This window comes from Vigna unguiculata, chromosome 11 (genome assembly GCF_037176805.1).
Source record: "Vigna unguiculata cultivar grain cowpea cultivar isolate G323 ecotype 2 chromosome 11, ASM3717680v1, whole genome shotgun sequence".
Taxonomy (NCBI): Eukaryota; Viridiplantae; Streptophyta; class Magnoliopsida; order Fabales; family Fabaceae; genus Vigna; species Vigna unguiculata.
Window position 1 is genome coordinate 46,460,141 of NC_140802.1, and position 22,051 is coordinate 46,482,191.

General features: G+C 29.8%; 2 protein-coding genes across 3 annotated transcripts; both read right to left on the reverse strand.

Annotated features, from left to right (window-relative positions):
• Positions 1–1,572: 1,572 nt before the first annotated feature.
• On the reverse strand, positions 1,573–5,353 carry LOC114168577 (maltose excess protein 1, chloroplastic-like). Its single transcript, XM_028053459.2, has 9 exons — positions 5,058–5,353; positions 4,813–4,986; positions 3,868–4,158; positions 3,592–3,681; positions 3,153–3,254; positions 2,941–3,059; positions 2,342–2,404; positions 2,207–2,268; positions 1,573–1,817 (listed from the first exon to the last, which is right to left on the reverse strand). The coding sequence occupies exons 1-9, from the start codon at positions 5,286–5,288 to the stop codon at positions 1,738–1,740; spliced, it is 1,212 nt and encodes a 403-aa protein (XP_027909260.1). The 5' UTR covers positions 5,289–5,353; the 3' UTR covers positions 1,573–1,737.
• Positions 5,354–6,975: 1,622 nt separating this feature from the next.
• Positions 6,976–11,750, reverse strand: SIGA (sigma factor A). Of its 2 annotated transcripts, none has more exons than XM_028056274.2 (10): positions 11,503–11,750; positions 10,420–11,213; positions 9,440–9,638; positions 9,262–9,354; positions 8,639–8,767; positions 8,485–8,538; positions 8,296–8,373; positions 8,095–8,157; positions 7,438–7,550; positions 6,976–7,314 (listed from the first exon to the last, which is right to left on the reverse strand). In XM_028056274.2, exons 2-10 carry the CDS (start codon positions 11,100–11,102, stop codon positions 7,206–7,208), a joined length of 1,521 nt encoding a protein of 506 aa, XP_027912075.1. In that variant the 5' UTR covers positions 11,103–11,213; positions 11,503–11,750; the 3' UTR covers positions 6,976–7,205. The 2 variants fall into 2 exon arrangements, with proteins under 2 accessions (XP_027912075.1, XP_027912076.1); XM_028056275.2 differs by having other exon boundaries at positions 11,485–11,650.
• Between the last annotated feature and the right edge of the window lie 10,301 nt (positions 11,751–22,051).

The following is a 22,051-nucleotide window of genomic DNA, read 5'->3' on the forward strand; positions in this document are numbered from 1 at the left end:
AATGACAGATAAAATCTTATCTATCAAAATTAAATCTTAATCAACTATACAATAGGTATCTAAAGTATACAATAAAAAGAAATCTCATATTTTTTTTTATGGATAGGATAAAATAATATTATCTATTGAATATTTTCTTGTAAGATAAATCATCAATAACTAGAATATCTACGTAAGTTATATAAATTTAAAAAAGTAAAAATTTTCTTTATTTTATAGTTAAATTTAGATAATATATTTATCATTTAAAGTATAAAAAATATAAATCCTGTTGTTAATGCATAATAAATAATCTCATCTATTAAATAAAATTTAATAAAAATAAATCATTCAATAACTAAAATATTTAGACAAGATATATGGATTTGAAAAAAAATATATCATTGAGTTTTTTTTTTTCTAATTTCAATTTGTTTATAGCATTTTGGACATAATATTATCTATTTAAATTGATTGTTTTGATAAGATATGATTTCAGTATTTTATGTGTATGAAATATTCTTATCAATATATAATATTCTTATCAATATTCTTTTCGATATATAATATTCTTATCTATTAGATAAAGTTTTATAAAATGAATGCCTAACAACTAAAAGATTTATGTGTACACAGTTGTTATATCTATAACTACATTTAAAAGATTTTCTATTTTTTTCACATTTTATAATTCAAATTTTATCTTTTATAATATAATTAATTATTAAAATTTTAAAAATTAATCATTACTTTTTTATATTTTTTTATGAAACTGTTTAACTTTTTTTTTTCTACTTAGCACATCAATAATTATTTTCTTTTTTCTTCATTAATTTTATTTTATTTTTAATACAAATAAAATTTATGTCATATATTAACTTAAAAATATTACTCCATCATCATTAATATAATATTGTGCATAATATATACACACTACGAGTGTATATAATATTATGTCTAATATATCACTAATATAATATTATGCATAATATTTACACAGTACGAGTGTATATAATATTGTACATAATATATACACAGTACCAGAGTGTTTATTATTAGACGGTTAGACATAATATATATTATTTGCTGAATAATAAATTAAGATATTATAAATTTCAGAAATAAAAAATAGTAATGGTTTGTGCATTCTTCATTGGTTTATATCTGTAATAGCTCTTTTGATGAATTAAATACTTTATATATCCCGGCCATTGTACTCATTACCACAAAATGTTCAAATATTAGAAGAACAAACACTATCTATCTATCTATCTACCTACCTATATATATATATATATATATATATATATATATATATATATATATATATATATATATATATCATTCATGATTTTGAAATATAAATTTAAATTATAGCTAAAGATTAATTTAATAAATATATTTCTCTCAAATTTATTATTTTATGAACATAAAAAAATATATTTTTCATAATATTTTTAATTGACTTAATTATCATAATTTTTTTTTAATAATTACGTCTTTCAAATTTTTATTAAAATTTAATAAATTATTTTTATTTTTAAAATAATAGATTCATTCTTTAAACATGATAAAAATAAATAAATATAAAAGTGAAAACAAGACATCCTATTTCTTTTTACATATTTTGAAGAATGATACTAACGAGATATACTTTTTTTAATATTTAAATAATTACAAGTGAAGAGTTTATAATAAACGTATGTAAATTTTGACTTTGATCTCTCCAAAATTTCTGATCAAGATCCACGTCATTGTTCACGATCCAATCAAGTCACGGATAGAAGCCAAGGGTGAGCTGTAACCATGAACTACACTGTCTCTCCAGAAAGTCGTTCCTGTCATAGAGAGAAAACGAAATTATGTTTGTTACAATTGGGAAAAGGTGATGCAATTTTTATTTATCTCTACAAATACATAAAAGAGTTATAACACCTTATTGTTGATTATGATTCACGAAGACAAGATATATAACTACACTAAAAACGGATTATGTTCCCGACGGGAATACCTATTCCATAGATTATGCAATAAAGTCGCTCAAGACATGGCACTACAATGACTAATTCATAACTGCGGAGTAATAATAAATCATCATTCCATAAATGAGAGAAATAAGGACTTTCTACATGGGTCATGACCGAATATGACATAACACTGCCTCACATATGGTAACATATATACAAGTGACACGTGTTTATGAGTGCTATAAGGTTAAGAGATGAACCTATCCACAAAATCAGACCACCAGTTGCTGCTAAGAAGAATTCCTTGCTGATAATGTTTAAACTGGAAAAGGAAGGATATTAGTTTACAGTTGATTTTATGTTTTGCTCGTAAACAAACTGGACATAAAACTCACAGATAGAGGCACGCAATATTCCCGTATCCATAAAAGAGTGTAGCCCACGTTGAACCAGTGAACCTACCATCACAGTTAATTGAATTCATAGTTAAACACATGCAAAGTTTTTGCTGAAGTGGTTATCATGGGAGGAAAGCAAGTAGAAGTAATACTCATCATTAAAAGTAGCATTTAAATTGAATGACAATACCCATCATTATCGACAAGGCAATCTCAGTAATGAGTAATTTATACACTTTATTGTGATTCTACAAAAATTATTCTTTAACTAAAGAGTTGTTAATAAGTACTGCTACGTGATTCAGATAATGATGCATAGTGTTCAAATTGCTGTCAACTAATTTGCAGAATAATTCTCAATCGTTTTAAAAATACTTGATAGTGCTTCAAGATGTATGGAGAAGTACACAAACATTTCTTCGGAAATTTCCTTTCAGGTTATAAAAGATAGTAACCTTTGGGTAATGTGAAGGATTTGCTTGAGTGAAGGGTTAGACCACAACACCGCTTTTAGATATCATGTCTCGAAGCAAATATGGCATTACCATAATTTGTGATTAATAGAGTACAAGAATCAACAGAATAAAGATAATTACCACATGAAATCACGAATCAAGAGAGCACGTGGAAGCATAAGCCCATTTCCAAGCATGGCAAGCAGCATCGAAAAAGCTGACAAGCCTTTCATGTTCTCGGGATTGAGATAATTTGTCCACTGTGGCAGAATAAAAAGGTTAATACAAACACAGGAGATAAAAGTTGAATTACACAGCTTGATGCAATTAAGATTCTAAAATATAAAGTTTACCAATTGAGAAACTGGCATCCACATGAAGAGTAGTGTGGCTGTCCATCCAGATATTCCTCCAACGAATTTCACACCTTTCTCAGAAAGTTTTCCAGTTCTGGCCTGCAAATTTTGGAGCAGAGCGTTTAGAATGATATCGAAACTGAAAGCCTATTTACAATTCCACAGGTTTCAATCTAGAAAGAAGATCCCAATTTCAAATTTCCTGGTTTCAGTAAACAAATACCACGCCATTTGATCACATCAACTAGAAAATCCCATTTTGGGATTACCTTCAATTGCATGGGTTCGTGAAATAAGTTATGTGAAAAATCAATGGATTTTTGTGTTGCATTGATACGGGTGTGATGGTATGAGCACCAGCATTGGTATGGTACGCAAACCTGGATTTAGCACTAATCCATAATCAAAGCTAATCCAAAGGGAGTAAGAAGATTACCAATGTAACAGCCAAGAGAGCAATCACAAAGGAAGTTGCCCCAGGTAAGATGCTGTTAGGTAAATAGGGAACAAATGTAGACCACATTATCTGCATCCAGATTAGAAATTAGGAAGTGTGAGATAAGTAATAAAAGTTATAGAGTCGTGTATCCATATGCATGAAAAGACATTATGTGAATTGGCACGCCTGCTAAGTACTTGACAATCTCATTACAAATTAATATGATGTTGTAATTGTATTGATCCAAGGGTCAGAGAAGGAAAGAACTATTACTTGGGGAAGCACTGAAAGACCCCCAATTGTAATGAAATCTTCCCAAAAGCGCCAGAGTTCAGCATTTAGTAAACCAAAGTAATTCAAGAAATTCAGAACAAGTCCAGAGATCACAACAACTGAAGTAGCCAAAAAGTAAGGCAAAGGCATGGTTTCAGCCAGTGCCAGCTGAACAAGGACAACATATGTTGAAACCACACCCAATGTCTGCACTAACATCGCTTCCTTTTCTCTTTTCTTGGCAAAGTATGAAAGTAGAGACAGGTTCCCAAGCAGACTAGTTAACATTCCCTGCATTAACACCCATGTCATTTACCCACATCAGGTCATAGCATAATTTTTAAAAAATCCAATTAAACAAAGTCAGTTTTCACTTTTGAAAATAAATAAATAAATAAACCGTCATTTTGGTCTCTAATAGTGTACGGCACTGTTACATCGGTCCTTCTAAAACCAAGTAAATTTCAAATAAGTTTATGAAATTTTCAGTTTTTTGATCATCTAAATCCAAAAACTTAAACACGTGCCACAGTTTTGATCCATACACACACATACAGAAACATATACATGCGCATGTGCATGTGTGTTAGTATTCACATTTTAATTAATTCAGGACTAGTGCATTAGACTGATTGCATTCAAGGACTTCTTTGAAATATGTTTAAATTTCAGTTAACTTTTCTGGTTGTCAGATTCATTTGTTAGTTTCCTTTCCTTCTTATCTCTGTAATTGCTATATAAGGACAACCTCTCTTGAAAATCACATACGTTCGTGTAATTCAACAAAATAGACGCAATTCAGTATCACACGTTTTCTCTGATATTCTATCATACACTTCCGAACCTAAAATGATGAGTTACTCTATTCACTGCAAGGTAAACAAACTCGATCAACGCAATAATTTCACGGATCTCAAAACCTCAAAAGTCCGAGCAACGGTTTACCAGCCAGGGGACAGCGGAGAGAGCGGTTTTGTTTCCGGATAAAAGGTTTCGAGCATTGAGTATTATTTGCGGCATTTGCAGCAACAGAAACGGAATATTGGCGGCGGCGGAGAATTTCGAGGTGAGCGAATCCCATTGCTGGTAGCTTTGGCTTCTCCCAACGCTAACTGATCCCTTCGAACAGTGCTCAGAGTTAATCAACGAGAATAAGAAGCAACGAATTGAGTACGCAGTGGAAGAGGTACCTGGTTCGGAGCGTCGGAATCGAGAGCTTGTACAGCGAAATTAGAGCGGCGCGGAGGGAAAGCGAAGAGTCGGAAGTGAGAAGACGGAGAAACGGTGAGGAGGAAGGAGGAGCGAGTGAGGTTAAGGTGTTTGAATTGTGGCAAATCGGTGCTGTGAGAGTGTTGTTGAAAACGGTTACGGTGGCGTGGATGAGGAGGAGCGAAAGGTGTGGAGAGAAAGGAAGTGGCCATGGGTTTGAAGTTTGGATTCTTAGCATACAAACGAATGCATTGTTTGTTTGTGATTGGAGAGAAAAATGAAGTGAAAAACAAAAGAACAGAGAAGAGAAGAGAGGAGAGAGAGTGAGTGAATAGGTGCAGGGATTGGACGGTGGAGATTACGCGTATCTCGAAAAGAATACACGTGGATTAACCCTTTATTGTTGCAACTGTGTTTCCTTACCGCCAACTCACGCTCCCTCCTCTTTCCAACTTTAATATTTATTTATTATTTATTAAAATAAAATAATACTGCCACGTCACCACGTGGGAACTGCTTTACTCCGTGAACTATTGAAAAAATATCTAAAGTTATAATAATTATAGAAAATAATTTTTTTAAAATAAAATAAAGTAAACGTGAATTTATAAAATACATGAACAATTCGTTTCGTTTTATAGAAAAACGAATATAAGGAACGTAAAATATATAGCTTAAAATTAGAAAAGTGTAAACATAAAATTAAGAAATATAAATATTGCTTGAGTTTTTGCATGTCTTCAAGACTTATTAAATAATTAATTAATTAATTATTCTATCAAGTTATTATTTATTCAATTATCAATGGAGTTTGTGTGAGGAAGTTTTTAAGGGTTGAATTTTGGACGGAGGAGAGCAGTGAAAATGACATTGACTTGCTAAAATTAGAGTTCCCAACGAATTTAAATTTTCTAACTACTTCATTCAACTTAATTAATGAACTAAATAAGTAAACTTGACTATATTTGGATTTATTAATAAATGAAGTGAATTTAAATTATTCATAACTTGAATTATTTAATCATAAACTGACTATATATATACTTTTTAATTAATTTATTTTTGTATGAAACAATTAATATATAACCGAATCATAATCTTAAATTAAGTTGAGCTGATAATTTAATTTGAACTAAAATCTGATCATGAACTTCGACGAAATTCACTTTGAATAAAAGAAAAGTTACTATCAAACTCAAGTTGAGATTTGAACTGAAATACTTTTACCAGGTCTAGTGGAACGAATCTAGCCCGAATTAACGATTATTATACCCATTTTCAAAGTTTGATGAATGCTTGTGGAGAATTATTTAAAATATTAAAATAAATGAGCGATGTGTTGAATAAAAATGGGTGGCATAAACAAATAGGCACCGTTCTTTAGATCAATATTTATTTTTGAAAGTCTATGGCTTCATTTCTAAGTTTTTTCAAATATATTTTTTTATGTAGCTAGACTATCCTTTCATTCGAATAAAAAAAAATCCCAATAAAATAAAGACCACTAAATCTAAACCTTATGTTACATATATATATATATATATATATATATATATATATATATATATATATATATATATATATAATTATGTCATCAAATGACTATTTACGTTCACTTAAACTCATTAGATTTAAATACCATTTTGAATAATCTTAAACTCAACACTTTTAAAAAAACGAGCCTTTTTTACAGTTTTAACTTTAACTTTTTAATTTTTTTAAAAGTAAAACTTAACTTGGATAAACAACCTAAGATATTTCTATATTTATTCACGAATTTTATTTTATTTTTAATTTTTTTTAGTTTTTTTAAATGATTTCTATCATTGTCTATTAATGATGTGATATGAATTATTCATTCAACGTTTCTAAATACATATCATGGTATATAACAACCAGTTTAAAAAATACACTGAAATTTATCAGAACATAAACAACAATATTTTTGGAGTGTTAAAACCAAAATTACCCATATTCATTGGTACTAAAACCATATTTAAAGGGGATTTACAAATCTTCAATGTTCCCTTATATCGTTGTACTCTTTTTGAATGAGGAAGTGAGATTTCTAGGTACATACTTCCGCTCTGTATATATACATTGTAACAAATTTCTGTGATGAGTCCAATTTAATGTTTCAACAGCATTGCCTCCAATTCTCCCTTCCTTGCAGCATGTTTTAGTTTCTCCAATGCAACAAGTCCAACTTGCCTTACTCTTTCTCTTGATAAACCCATCCTTCAGAGAGAACAAAACAAGAGTAATGAGTGGGTTGCAAAAGCTTATGATACATAATTTTGGTAAAACTTTGGTTGGTGTGGCTATTTAAGAAAAGTAAAAGAAAATGGTGGTTGAACTCACCGTTTACTAATGTCTTCCCATGTAAGACATTCTTTACCCAGTCCATAATAAAGTCGAATAATTTCTCTCTCTCGTTCCTTAAGGGTCACATTCATGAGTTTGTTCACTTCATCCTGTGAATATTTGCAAGTGGTATTAATCATTATGGAGGTTATAGCATTTGAATATTTAGAATGTCATCATATTTTCCACTATGAGGAAATTTCGTCAATCATCCAATGATTTCAAATCAGTATACATATACTTAAGACTTAAATATGTGCTTAATCCCTAAACATTAATCCAAGATTAGAATTCATCTTTGTCCCAAGCTTTGATACAGTTGATCCTCAAACTTTAAAAATTAATAGATATAGTCTTTCTAATCCAATTCAGGTTGGCGTTTGAGCTATTTACACGGTGTTCTAGTTCAAATGTTAGTTTGGAATGCTATTTAACAAGTAAAAATATTAACATTGTTGGATTAAGAGGATTATATCCATTCATTTTTTAAGTTTGAGGACCAAAATATATCAAAGTTTGGACAAAGAAGAATTTCAATTTTACGTCTAAATTCAGGGATCACAGACATAACATTGGAGGATAATAGACAGAAAAACGGTTCTCTGCATGACAACAATGAAATGCCGAGTTTCATTCAAATATTTTCCTAAATACCTTTAGTGCCCACTCATCTACTCCCTTCCACGGGATGTTCTCAACGCGATTATCTGCAATGTACTGGGAGTGGAAAGCATAAATCACAAATGAGACAACTGGTATTCTTGAAAAAAATAAACAGAAGGCAAAGAACAAGAAGAAAGTAGCTCTTATGATCTTCCTTGATGGACTAGTAAATAGAAAGGTATTAAATCTTACACTATGATGAGTGTCTCCTCGTAGGCCATTCAAAGAGGGAAATGCTTCTCTATCAAGCGAGATAGTTTTGCTGATTGCCTGCAATAGAGAGTATAGAGACATGGTGAACAAATGGATAATAGAGTGTAGAGACATTACATGTATCAAGTATCAGTAATAAGGATCGTGCAGTTCTCAATGATTTGTTACCTCAGTAGCATTTCTGACTTTCTTTTGGGACATGTTAAGGTGTTTTGCAATCCTCTGCAGAAGAAGGAAACAGTTTAGGCTGGTCTACCAATATCCAGAAATTTTTTAAAAATTTGATACAGAGGCTTTCTTTTTATAAATTTGGCTGACTTACATCAATAGTTGGAGTAACGCCTCTCTCTTCTAGTCTAAACTTTGCATTGCGGATTAAAGATAATCTCTCATGCAAATGAGCAGGCAATCTTAATGTTCTTGAATTCTCAATTAAGGCTTTTGAAACACCCTGCAGCAGAAAAACAGTGTCCATGTGATTGGACAAATTTGAGATGTAAACAGCGCAATCATATAGGATTCTGAAGAAAATGGAAAGGGACGCAGAAAATGCATTCTCTACACCTAAAACTTTGACTTGATTGCATCAGCAATGACAAGAACACCCAATAGGTGAAGCTGATTAATAATACCAACAACAATAGCAGTTCTCAACAGATGAAACTGATCAATCACACCCAAATTCATAAATATGAGTGCAAGAATTGCCAGAGATTTAATACTGAATGCAAAATAAAAGTTTCATAATACCCAGTTTACAGAAACTATTTTAAGAAATTTCATGACAATATTTTCTCTTATTTGGTCCTTCTTTCTATTGATTTTAAACGAATAAATTGGATGAATCTCATGACATCTTCTTTTCAAAGAACAAATAATGATAAAGATGTCTGATAATCAACCATATAGAAGGCGAGTCTAGAAGCAAAAAATGTAAAACCTCACCTGACGTATCCACCAGTAAACGTAAGTTGAAATCTTAAACCCTTTTGAAGAATCAAACTTTTCAATACCACGAAGTAGTCCAATCAAGCCACCCTACAGAGAAATTGAGATGAGTATTTTGCAGCAGAGAAAGAAGCAGGGCCAATCGGATGTGAAATGGAACTATGTTTATAATCACCTGAACAAGGTCACCCATTTCTGCACCAGAGTTTTCATATCTCTGAGCAATAGACATAACTAAGCGAACATTGCTCATAGCCAACTTTTCTCTTGCCAGAGAGCACTCTAGCATTTTTTCTCGTAGTTCAGTACGAGACATCTTCAATGAAGTTGCAATTTCATCGTCGGAGGGTTCACATCCCAGTCTCTCCTTCAGTCTGAAACTCATATAAAAGGTTTCCGTCAACTATCATTCTCTTTGAGGTAAAACCATAGCCAATGGAAGCCAAACAAAAACTGATTCCAGAATTTCTATGAAGACACGTAAAATCAAATAAAAAGTACCATAAAGAATGAAAGTTTTTCATTACAACAAAGACTATAATGTTATGAATTTATAAGAAGTGGATAAGTGATTAATGATTTATATAACCTTTTCTACATCCTAAGACAATTCTTAACTGAAACATTTCACCCTCTATCACCAGTTATAAGCTGTTGAAAGCTGCGAGGATGGGAAGGAAATATTTGAATTTCATTAATTAAATAAGGTAAAAGAAATTCAAATTAGTTATCTGTGTTCAACTTTTAATAAAGTCATGTCATATGCATTATATGAAACATAGACCTGTCTAGAAAACCAAGGTTATAGCATTGACCCAAGAGTTTTAAACAGCAGGATTGTAATAAGAAAATGAAACTGTTAAAACGATACCCTTACATAACAAGTTGCAAAGAACAAAAGCAGACCTTTTTGCCAGGCAAACTAGAATAATCTTTACCAATTACATTATCAATTACTAATTCCCCTTTAGATTAGTATGATTCAAATAAAAGGTTGAAAATAAGGTTTAAAACTTCATTAACAAAACTTCCATTCAAGTGATCCAGATAATCTTCAAAATGCTGCATTGTTTAACACAAAAAGTCACAGACTGCAAAAAGAAGAGATTCTTCATCACTTTTGTTAATCATAGGATCAACCAATTATGCAATTACCTGGATTTATGCTCCTCTAAGGAAAGCCCAACTTTTATTTTCTCTGATAGGATAACAACTTCTGCATGAGAGAGCAATTCCTCACTCACTACTCCTTTCACATAGCCCTTCAAACGGTTTTGAAGAGGCTCTGGACTGATTTTGGACTTCAGTTGCACAGCACCACCGGTTTTAACCACAGTCTTCCGCTTGGCATTCATTCTTCTTTGCCTTGCAGACACTCCAGAACATGTCACCGCTGCCACTTTCCTACGGATTTTCGATTTACTAGAACGTTCTGTTAGCACTTCCCTTTCAAAGGAAAGGCTCCATTGCTTTTCCAGCATTGACTTCTGCAGCAGAAGAAGAGCCTCCACAGAATAACCCATTTCTGAGCTTTCCACTTCTAAGTCACTAGAACTGAAACTCTGAAACCATGGATCCGCAACGGTAGCAGCACCAGCATCATCAACATGCTCCTTAAGAGCCTTGATGGACTGATTCTGCCGGTTCGATGCCGGAAAAGTTGGAGTGCAGTTGGATGATTTCTTGGCAACTATCACAGATTTTGTTGAAACAATCTGATACTGTGTGGATCCAAAGTCACTTCCATAAGAAAGCTTTTCTATAATATCAGAGTAATGGTAAGATGAACTCAAAAGCCTCTTTCCTCCACTGAGTCCAATAACTGCAGCACTAGCCATTATATCCCTTCCTGGCCACTATGTATGATTACCATCAAATCATAACAATGATCCTAAACCCAGTCACTACTTCCTATTACTATCAGAAGCTTCCCAAATTCTCCAATCCTTCTGATAAAATCAAAGAATAACAAAATTAATATTAACTACTGTTACTATAAAAATCATGAATCAATCACTCAACATTTTCTGTTAAAAGAGGATCAATAGTTTATTTCCCCTATCCCTCAAAAATACTTCATGAAAACAAGAATACAAGCCTGTAGCAGATAAAGCTGCAAGTATCTAAATGGAACCCAACCAATTCTCAATGGAAATTCAAAACCTGAAAAAATATAAGGAAAAAAACAAACAGTACATGGCATCTGTGTAAATGGAGTACCAGAAAAAAAAAAATTACAATTTGGAGAATGATGATTGCCCCAACACTAATAATAGCTTAGAAATTTTGGATCATTGAATCAGCTGCAGCTGCACACTGGAAAGACTTCACTCACAAAACTGTTGGTGTGGAAGCAAATAACTATGCTACCACAATTAGATTTTTCTCTTCTTTTTTTTTTTCCCTCCTTTTATTTGTTTATTAATGGTATGAGGAGGGAGTTAATTTGGTTGAGAGAGAGAAAGGAAGAGAAAATAAAATAGAAAATAAAAATAAAAATAAAAAATGAGAAAAAAAATGTAAAGATAAAGATATGGAAGAATGAAAGGTTATTGGCCGAAACAGATATTGGGACCAAGCTTGTGTGGTGTATGATGCTTTATGTTCTCTGTTCTCTTAATTCCACGTTCGCTATGGATTCAACGTTCTTTTATGTTTATGTTTTTATCCACAACTTATTTTTTCTGTAATTCTATGTGCTAAGCTAACTAGTAGATTTTTTTTTGTGTTAACGAATGCAAACAAATCACATGTCTAAATATAAAAGTAAAGTGATTTTTGAATTATAGAATTTAAAACTTAGTCGTTTTTTTCTTTTGGATTACTTGAATGTTGTTTTTTTAGTTTACAAATTATATAATTAAAAAGTAATAAATTACTTTAAAATTGTATAATTTGAAATTTATTTTTATCTTCAAATTGTAAAATCCTGAAAGGGCAATGTGGACAAAAAATGAAATGAGAGTACGAAGAGACGTATGGAGGTGCAGGAAGAAACTTTTGACCCAAAAATTACAAACACTGGGCTAAAAGAGGCAGCCCAAGACTGAACGGCCCCTTTTTGAGGATGGGCTACTTTTGTGGGCTGTAGTGGACTTCTTTGTTCCTCTTCTGCAATGGTATTGTTGCTTTTTCAATCTTCCTTTTTTAAAGAGTATTGCTGCAAGTGTTTTCAGAACACCATTCAGCATTTTTTTTTTAATTGTTAAAAGTTAAAAATAATTAAATAATAAACTATAGTTTGATGTTGCTAAAATTTAAAATATAACTAAACATAAAAAAATTAAATCAACAAAAAAAACTAACAATGTTAAACATCTAAAAGATTTACAAAACATGAATTTGAGACTTCAATAAATTAAAAAGATATCACTTAAACATTTTAAATAATATTTTTGTGTTTACTTATATGAATTTATATTATTTTAATTAATAAAATTAATTATTCCAAATTTTATTATAAAAATAATAAAATTAATAACCATTAGTTATATCTTAAACCGTGATCTTAAGTTGGTGCTTAACATTCTCCATTAAATTTCTAGATTATACTTAATTTTAACGTTTTCCGAAAATATGTTTCTTATTGATTGTTTTTTAACCAAATTAATTATGATCGTTACCGCATTAATTATGTTTCTCTGGATTATTATGACGTGGACAGGGTTGTGTGATATGTCTCATTCGATGGTGTTTATATCCTTACATTTAAAGCATTCTCTATCATTGCCATTGGTGTATATTGTCTTCAACAATTGTTTTTTTTTTTTTTTTTTGCAATGCCTCATACGAATATTTTCAATAAGTAGAATAATGTTATGAAATAAAGTGAATAATAGAGAGAATAATAAATAATAGAGAAGAGAAGAAACAATAGAGAATAGAGAGCAACTCATTTTGTGTCTTATTATTGATAGGAAGAGTCCTATTTATAGATACAATATGTAATCCATAAAGGAAACAAATCAACTTAGTTAATACAAATATCTACCATAAAGAGTAATGAATCATATGAGTAAATGTATCAAATCAATGGACAATCATTAATTCATAACACTTCCCTTGAGTGTCCAAACCTAGTGAAGGAAAAAGAGTACAATATTCTGTATTCTTTAATACAATATTGTTGTTTATCACATATTCTATTTCTCCCCCTCATGTAAACTTACATCATTAAGGTGAGAGAGTCCGAATTTGTGAGTCATTTGCTCAAAAGTTTTTCTTGGCAAAAACTTTACAAATAGACTTGTCATATTTTCAGATGAACGAATTTTTGGATATCTATATCATCCTTTCAATTGAACAATATACTATTGTCTTCATATATGATTGTTGATTCCATCTTTATCGGGGATAGTCACACGTTTCTTGCACATGTTAAATTATAAACCTTAACCAAACATATTCACAACTTTCCTCGTAATTTTGTATGATTAGACGATGTTGCTACTATGGTTTGTTTCATATACCTTAATGAAACCATTGTGCTACCACATTTGAACAAACATCTTGTTTGTGATCAACCATTATGACATTGTAAGAATATGTAAAATAACATGCATATCCATAACCCATTGGTCTGAATTTGAATCATTTGGATGGAATATATTCGTAGTACCCTTAAAGTAACGAAGTATATGTTTTACTCCAAACCATTTTCTTCTTGTAGTTGAAGAACTATATCTTGCTTAACAAATTTATAGCAAATGCAATATTAGATCGAGTATAATTCGCAAGATACATTAGTGTTTCTATGACACTAAGATATGGTGCTTCTAGACCAAAAAGATTTTCATCATTTTCTTGAGGTCTAAGAAGAGTCTTTATCAACATCTAACGACCTCACAACTATTGGAGTGCATAATGAACATGACTTGTCCATTTAGAACATTTTAAGCACCTTAATCATATAAGCCTCTTGACGTATAAAAATACTTTTATTTAAATACTCAATTTCTAATTTCAAACAAAATTTTGCCCTTCAAAGATCATTCATCTCAAATTCTTTCAATTGCCTTGTGAGCTTATTAGTAGTTTCAACGACGTTTATGTCATCTACATAAACAATAATTATGGCAAATTCATTATTTGGATCTTTTCATATAAATACAAGACCAAACAGGATCATTTTTTATATCCTTCTTTTAATAAGTACTCAATAAGACGATTATGCCACACACGTCTTGATTTCTTTAATCAATAAAAGAGCATGTTCAATTTTATTGAATAACCCTCTTAAGAATTTGTCTTGTTGGGCAAATAAAATCCTTCAGAGATTTTCATATAAATATGATTCTCAAAAGAATCGTACGAATAGGTTGTAACATCATCCATTAGATGTAAATGCAAACCTTGTTGTGCAACTAGGATAATCGAATATTGCAATGTTGTTGCATCCAATACTAATGAATATGTTTTTTCACAAATTAATACAAGGTTTTGTGAACAACCTTGAGCAACCAATTGTGCTTTGTATCTAACAATTTCATCATTCTTAATTTGATTTTTGCGCAAAAATTCATATGTACCCAACGGGTTTCATAACTTCAGGTGTGCGAACTATATGTTCAAAAACCTTTCGTTTAGCAAACAAATATAATTATGCTTCTTTGCATATTTTCATTTTGGCCAATCTTTTCTTTGCCGACAATCTTCAATGATCATTGCTTATTGATCCTCATTGTCATTCATAGCATTCATCGCTATGTTATAAGTAAAAGTTTCGTCAATGTTAACTTTATTTTGGTTCCATATTATATGATTCATGACATAATTTATTGAGATCTCATCATTTTCAACCATTTCAGGTACCTGAGGTTCTTCTTGAACCGAACCATTAATTATGTCAAATGAATCTTTTGGGATTTCAACCTTTTCGATTAGGTTATTTTGCATATTAGCCCCCTTTCTCATTCAAGAGTTTTTATCTTTGGAACCAATAGGTCTACCACGCTTCAAACGTGTTCACATGAGTTTTTCAACCCTTTTGTTTTTCGCATCATAATAAATGATCATGTCAAACAAGGCAATCATTTTGATTTGTAAACTTCTGGTTTACCATGACATGCATTTAAATTGTACTAATAAACTTGTAGTACAAACTATAAGAGAATGTTGATAATTTCTCCAATACACTTTCTTTTTCAACTCAATCATAGAGATATAAAGATATTTCATATCTTTTTCATTGTCAATATAATATCCATTCAGACAAATATCATTGAAACTTAATAAGTTTCTATTCAACTTCTTGGTAGAAGTATAGTAGCTCTTTTAGAGTCTTCAAATATATTTGTAGTACTATAAATAATACTAACATCGATGTCTCACATTATCAAACAAGAGAAAAATTTATTACTCTTGAGAATTGTATAAGTTGTTGTACTATCAATAAGACGCATATCTTTTGGTACTAGTGCAAAACATTCGTTTTTCATATAAACGTAAATATCAATATGAGATTTTTTTTTTCAACACTCTCATAATCAATTAGGTGATCAATACTTTCATTTGCTTTAGCAAAGAAAATAACAATATTAAGATGAGTAGCATCCATATGGCCATAATCAGAATCACCATCTTCATAAGCAAAGTGTGTTTCTTTGTTCTTCTCATTATTTGTAAGATGCTCTAGTGTACAATAAGTACAACTCAAATGGCCTTTACCATCGTAATGATAATATATACCTTCATCTTTTTGTCAATATTTTCACATTTTCCTTTTTCTTTTTTCACATTATCGTGCCACTTCTGGTGACAAAATGTGTCTTTGAAATTTTCTTTTTAACCATGTCCAAAATCAAGATCATGATCGATCATGAAAATATAAATAAAATGTTGCTGCATTCACTTCTAGGAACGGAGCAGAACCAATTTGGACAGGTTTCATGATTTTCTATCAAAAGCTCATCGCTTTTTTCAGCCATACAAAGGCATGAAATAAATTCATAATATTGATTGCTGCATTCACTTCTGGGAATGGAGCAGATTAGGTGAATCTCATGATTTTTCATCAAAAGCTTTATTGCTTTGTCCAGCCAGCCATACATAGGCATGAAATAAATTCATAATATTTGTGAATCCTTTTTCACAATATTTTTGTCGCATGAGCAAATTAGTTGCTTAGATGCTTTATTTCTTTATTTAATGGTATCCAATTATCCATTGCATCTAAATGTATTTCAACATTTAAAATCCAATATAAGGAATTCTTCCTTACAATATCAAGGGTCACAAATCCAAATTTTGCAAAGTTTCGCGTGTTTAGAACTAACACATAAAATAATAATATTAATAATAATCATCATCATCAAAATAATAATATTAATAATAATCATCGTCATAATAAAAATAAATAATAAGACGGAGATGAAAATTAATAAGGTCAAACAATTTTTATCACAAGAGGAAGAATATAAGTTAAAATTATAATTGGAGAAAGGATTAGAAAGAGCCTGGACTGAGACACGCAGAGCATTGTCGTTATAGAGAAAAAGCTTCCACTAGTCCTCAATTGGTTGAAGCATTGTGCTGATAACGTGTTATGAAATAAAGTGAATAATAGAGAGAATAATAAATAATAGAGAAGAGAAAAAACAATAGAGAATAGAGAATAGGGAGCAACTCATTTTGTGTTTTATTATTGATAGAAAGAGTCCTATTTGTAGATACAATATGTAATCCATAAAGGAAACAAATCAACTTAATTAATACATAAAGAGTAATGAATCATATGAATAAATATATCAAATCAATGGACAATCATTAATTCATAACAAATAACAATTTTTCGTATTTAAATTTACAAAATATTAATTCTTTTACATCTAGAAAGCTATGTTTGGAAAACTTAAAACTAATTTTGTCGTATCTATCATTTATATACATATAAAGAAAAGAAAAATGATAAAGATATAAATGTGGGGTATACTGGTATAATTGTTCTACACTTTATATAAGTTGGTTGATTAACTTCATATATGAATCAACATGTCAATTATAACACATTCAACCACTACATAACTATTACAAGATCTTCTGAAATTCCATAATCATACCCAATAACATAAAAATTCAATTATCACCTAGTTATAATGAAGATACATGACATATTATTGTTTTTTAAAACTACAACACTTTGTTAAACTAATATATATAATGTTTTAGTTAAATTAGTACAATTATGAATTAAAATTAAAATAAATAGTGTTAAGTTGGTATATACAATTTTAATGGTGTATATTTATCAAAACTAATAAAATCTCTGAGAAGAGAGTATTTTAAAGGAAAAGTATAAAAGAAGATGGGTGTATAAATAAGAAAAAAGAAGGTGCCAAAAGTAATAGCCGGACGAAATGTATAGGTATCTCATCCTCAAAACGGACTTCGTGATAATCTGAGTTATTAAGAAATAAATTAGGGTTAAATATGTTTTTAATATTTTAATTTTAGATTAAATATGTTTTTGGTTTCTCAAGTTTCAGTGAAATTTGGAATAGCCTTTCTTCAAATTTTTTTATCAATTTAGTTCTTTATATTTAAAAATACGTGAATTTAATTCTTTTAACTAAATTTTGTTAAGTTTATCTAACGATTCAAAACGCATTTTATCATAGTATTTGAATTATTTACACCGTTTAACACATTTTCGCTTTAATGTTAACTCAAATATTATAATAAAATGCATTTAAAATGTCAAATAAACTTAACAAAATTTGGTATGAATAACTAAATTGGTATAAAGTTTCAAAGAGAGACTAATTCCAAAATTCACTTAAACTTGAGGGACAAAAACATATTTAACCCTTTAATTTTTTTATTAAAACTAAAATTAGTTTTTTTTTTTTATTTTAATTCAATCTAGTTTTTCAATTTTAAAAATATATGAATTTAGTTATTTTAACCAATTTTTTATAAGTTTATTTAACATTTCAAACATGTTTTTCAACTAATACCAAAGCGAAAATGTGTCAAACGATATAAACAACTCAAATATTATGATGACGTTTGAAACGTTGCATAAATTTAACGAAATCTGGTTAAAAGAATTAAATTCACATATTTTTAAATTTTAAAAACTAAATTGTACCAAAATTTCATAGTTAATGCATATTTTTTATTAGAAACATTAAAATATAATTATTTTATGGGTTAAATATGTTTTTGTCCCTTAACTTTCAATGAATCTTGAAATTAGTCCATTTTGAAAATTTAGATCAATTTAGTCATTTATCTTTCGAACTACGTGGATTTAGTCATTTTAATCAAATTTTACTAAGTTTATTTTACATATCAAACCCGTTTCATGATAGTATTTAACTTAACATTTAAACAAAAATGTGTTAAACAATATCAACCACTTTAATACAACACTGAAATATGTACGAAATATCAAATCAACCTAACAAAATTTGATTAAAATGACTAAATCCATGTATTTCGAAAAATGAAGGACTAAATTGGTTTAAAGTTTCTAAATGAATTAATTCCAAAGTTCACTAAATGTTAAGAAAAAAAACATATTTAACCCTTATTTTATTAACTTATTATAATCTGTTGAAATATACTTTGTATTAAATAATAATTGTGCAGGCCTGTATTTGTATGTATAAGAGGACAGTGAAATGCAGTGGGATTAGTTGTTTGCTTCTCAAGAGTTCCGTGCTACTTTCAAAATGAATATGAACAATTCCGTGTGCAGAAGTAACTATCAGTGGCCATGTGTAAAATAAAGTAATAACGTCATTTGATTAAAATATCTGATAATAATATCATTAAGCTTTACATTAGTGGTTAGAGAGATAATCATCCACGTTTCAAATCACGTTGGACTATCTTATTGGTAAATCTACTTTACCATAGTGGCTCATAATTTAATGAGGTTATTATATTTCTTACCTTCAACCATCCACAAACTGATATGAATCAAATTCACGGTTCAAAATTGGTGTTCCATATTAATTAATGTTTCTTTGAGTCACAATCAAATTTTGGAAATCACTAACTACGTGGTTAGCGATGCTGAGTCACCCCACTACTCACTCGTGAAAATAAATAAATGACAGGGAAGTGAATTAATGATATAACTTTCAACTCTTGATGAAGGTTTTAAGATTATGAATATTCATGTCTTATCACAATTGTTTAAATAACACTAATGAAATTTGTGTCTAATCATATAAAGCATTTTAAATCACGAGTACTCATTCTTTGTTTTTTCTGTATCACTATTAGGTTCACAAAGAGGATTTTACTGGAAAAAAACAACACCAATAAAACCTGAGTCTAATCACATAAGACATCAACACCACTCTCAACCAAAAACTTTAAGACAATGAATTTATGGATCTTTATTCTTATATAGTACTCTACTTTCTCATTTCTAATCAATGTAAGATTTAGACTCACACTTGAATTCTTAACGATTTCATTCCAAATATCCGTTTTCTTTTCCAAGTTTATGGATATTTGTCTATTAAATGTTTGATACAGAAGAAATGGAACATTATTTTATTCTTTTGACAAAGTGTAAGGAAACATTATTGTCACTATTATCCATTTCTATTGCTTGCATTATTGCTAACTATAGGCAATTCTATCGTTTCAGAAAGACCTTTGGCCATGGATAACATTCATCCATGAAGTGTCTCTCTCCCTGTCATCTTCATTTCCCATTCTTCTATCCCTTCTTCAATAATTTTCATAACCATAAATGAAAATTAATTTTCAACTCTATCACTCAATTTAATCGGCCTCATTTACAATTGAACTATAGATATACACAAAGAACTATATCTTGACTCAGAAAAAAATTGACATTTATCTTCTAAAATTGTCATGGACTTGAAATATTTTAACTGCATTAAAGAGAGAAAAGGTTATTATTTCAACAACGAAAATCTTCGTCAATCAAAAATATAAGAATTCAATTGTGAGTGATATCTCTATTTAAGTAAAAATAAAAAAGTTAAATAAATTTGTATAGATTTAAGTTATGTTTCATTATTGGTCAATGTCTCTAATAAATTCTTTCAAAAACCCAACAACAGAACTGGTGATTTATCTTAATAACCAACTAAAATAAACAAAGATAATTTGTATATTGAAAATCTTATTAACCGAAGCTCGAGACAAAACAGTAACCGATTTTCATTATGAAATAGGTTCTCCACCCAATTTTTTATACAAACATTTGTTTTAATTTTACTAAATTTTATAATTTGATTTATTTAAATTTGTATACGTTCCGCTACGTTCAATCATCTCACATTTAAAAAAAAAAACATTTTATTTTTTTCAATTTTACTATAAAGTTTATATATTTGATTTATTGAAATTTGTTCCTAATAATCACACATGACTTATGAATGAATGTTAAAAGGAGTTCAAATTCACACTTTGAGATGCCTTCTAAAATAAAATTTTTGATAAAGTAGTAAACTCCTGAATACACAATATTTAGGATACACGCCTAATACTAATAGTTTAATAATAATAGTTTTTGGTCTAGTAGTAAAAATTCGATTCAACACCAGAATATTTTTGATAAAAAAAAATTCATGATTAATAATAATTTCTCTCAAGAAAGAGGGTGTAACATGGTAAAATGAACTCTAATAAGAAAAGTTTGATTCAATCAAAGGCTAATGTTAATCTTGCTCGATTGAAACTACATTTACATTTTCGAATAGCAAAGTGACGAAATAGATTTCTGTCCTAAGATGTTATTAGGACACACGGTTCACACACCATTTTTGAGTTAGCTTATTAAAGTTGGCGAAGGTACATCTACATCAAACCAAAGAAAAAGAAAATTGTAGATAGAAATTATCCATCCAAATTATGACAAAAACCCCACTTGATGGACCACGGACTTAACCAATGATAGGTTCTCCTATTTTTCACGCTTGTTAAGGAAATTGTGGACGATTTTTTCCTTCGTTCTCACACCCCATAAAACAACAATGTATTAGAATCATGAATAATGCCGACGTCAATTTTGGACCTTAAATTGATTTCTGAATTTGTAACATCAGAAAAAAAAAATCTGAATGTACAAATAATACAACCCAATCAACTTGGCATGCCAATTGTGTCCTTTGTTCCTACAAGATTTGTTGCTTTGCAAGTTGTTTTCTCTAAATAAATGGAACGCTTTATTTCACACCAAAAGTAATGATATGGAACGCACTATTGGACCATACGGACAAAGGGAAATTGCAAGCTGTTAAGAAGAAACAGTGTTAAAAGTGGATTTTAGGATTAACTCAATCCTATAAAATCAGCTTCTAAGGTGAAATTTGTACTTCACTTATATATTATAAAATTGTTCCCTCATCCTGAGGTATACCTAAAAGTTAGTGGATGATCTGTTAGCAACCCAGTAGTGGGTGAAACAGAATGTCCAAGAAAATTAGTTAGAATAAGCTCTAACCTCTGATATTATGTTAAAAGTGAGTTAAGTCTAATTCAACTCTACAAAATCAGATTGTAAAATAAAGTTTACACCTCACTTGTATATTATAAAATTGTCTTATCTCTAGTCTATTTATCTTTAGTCTATTTATGACTTCCAATACAATGTTTCTAGACAGATACTCAAAAATGATATAATTGTTTTTCATCCATTGGGTTGAACATTATTTGACAAGTACATGCAACAAGCTCTTGAAGAGTAATTTTCACAAAAAAATAAATAAAAGAATTGTACAGTAAACTATTGAAACTTTTGAAGCCACCAAACTGAAGTCTTCTAGCATAGTTCATTGTTTTTTGCTACTGCAATTAA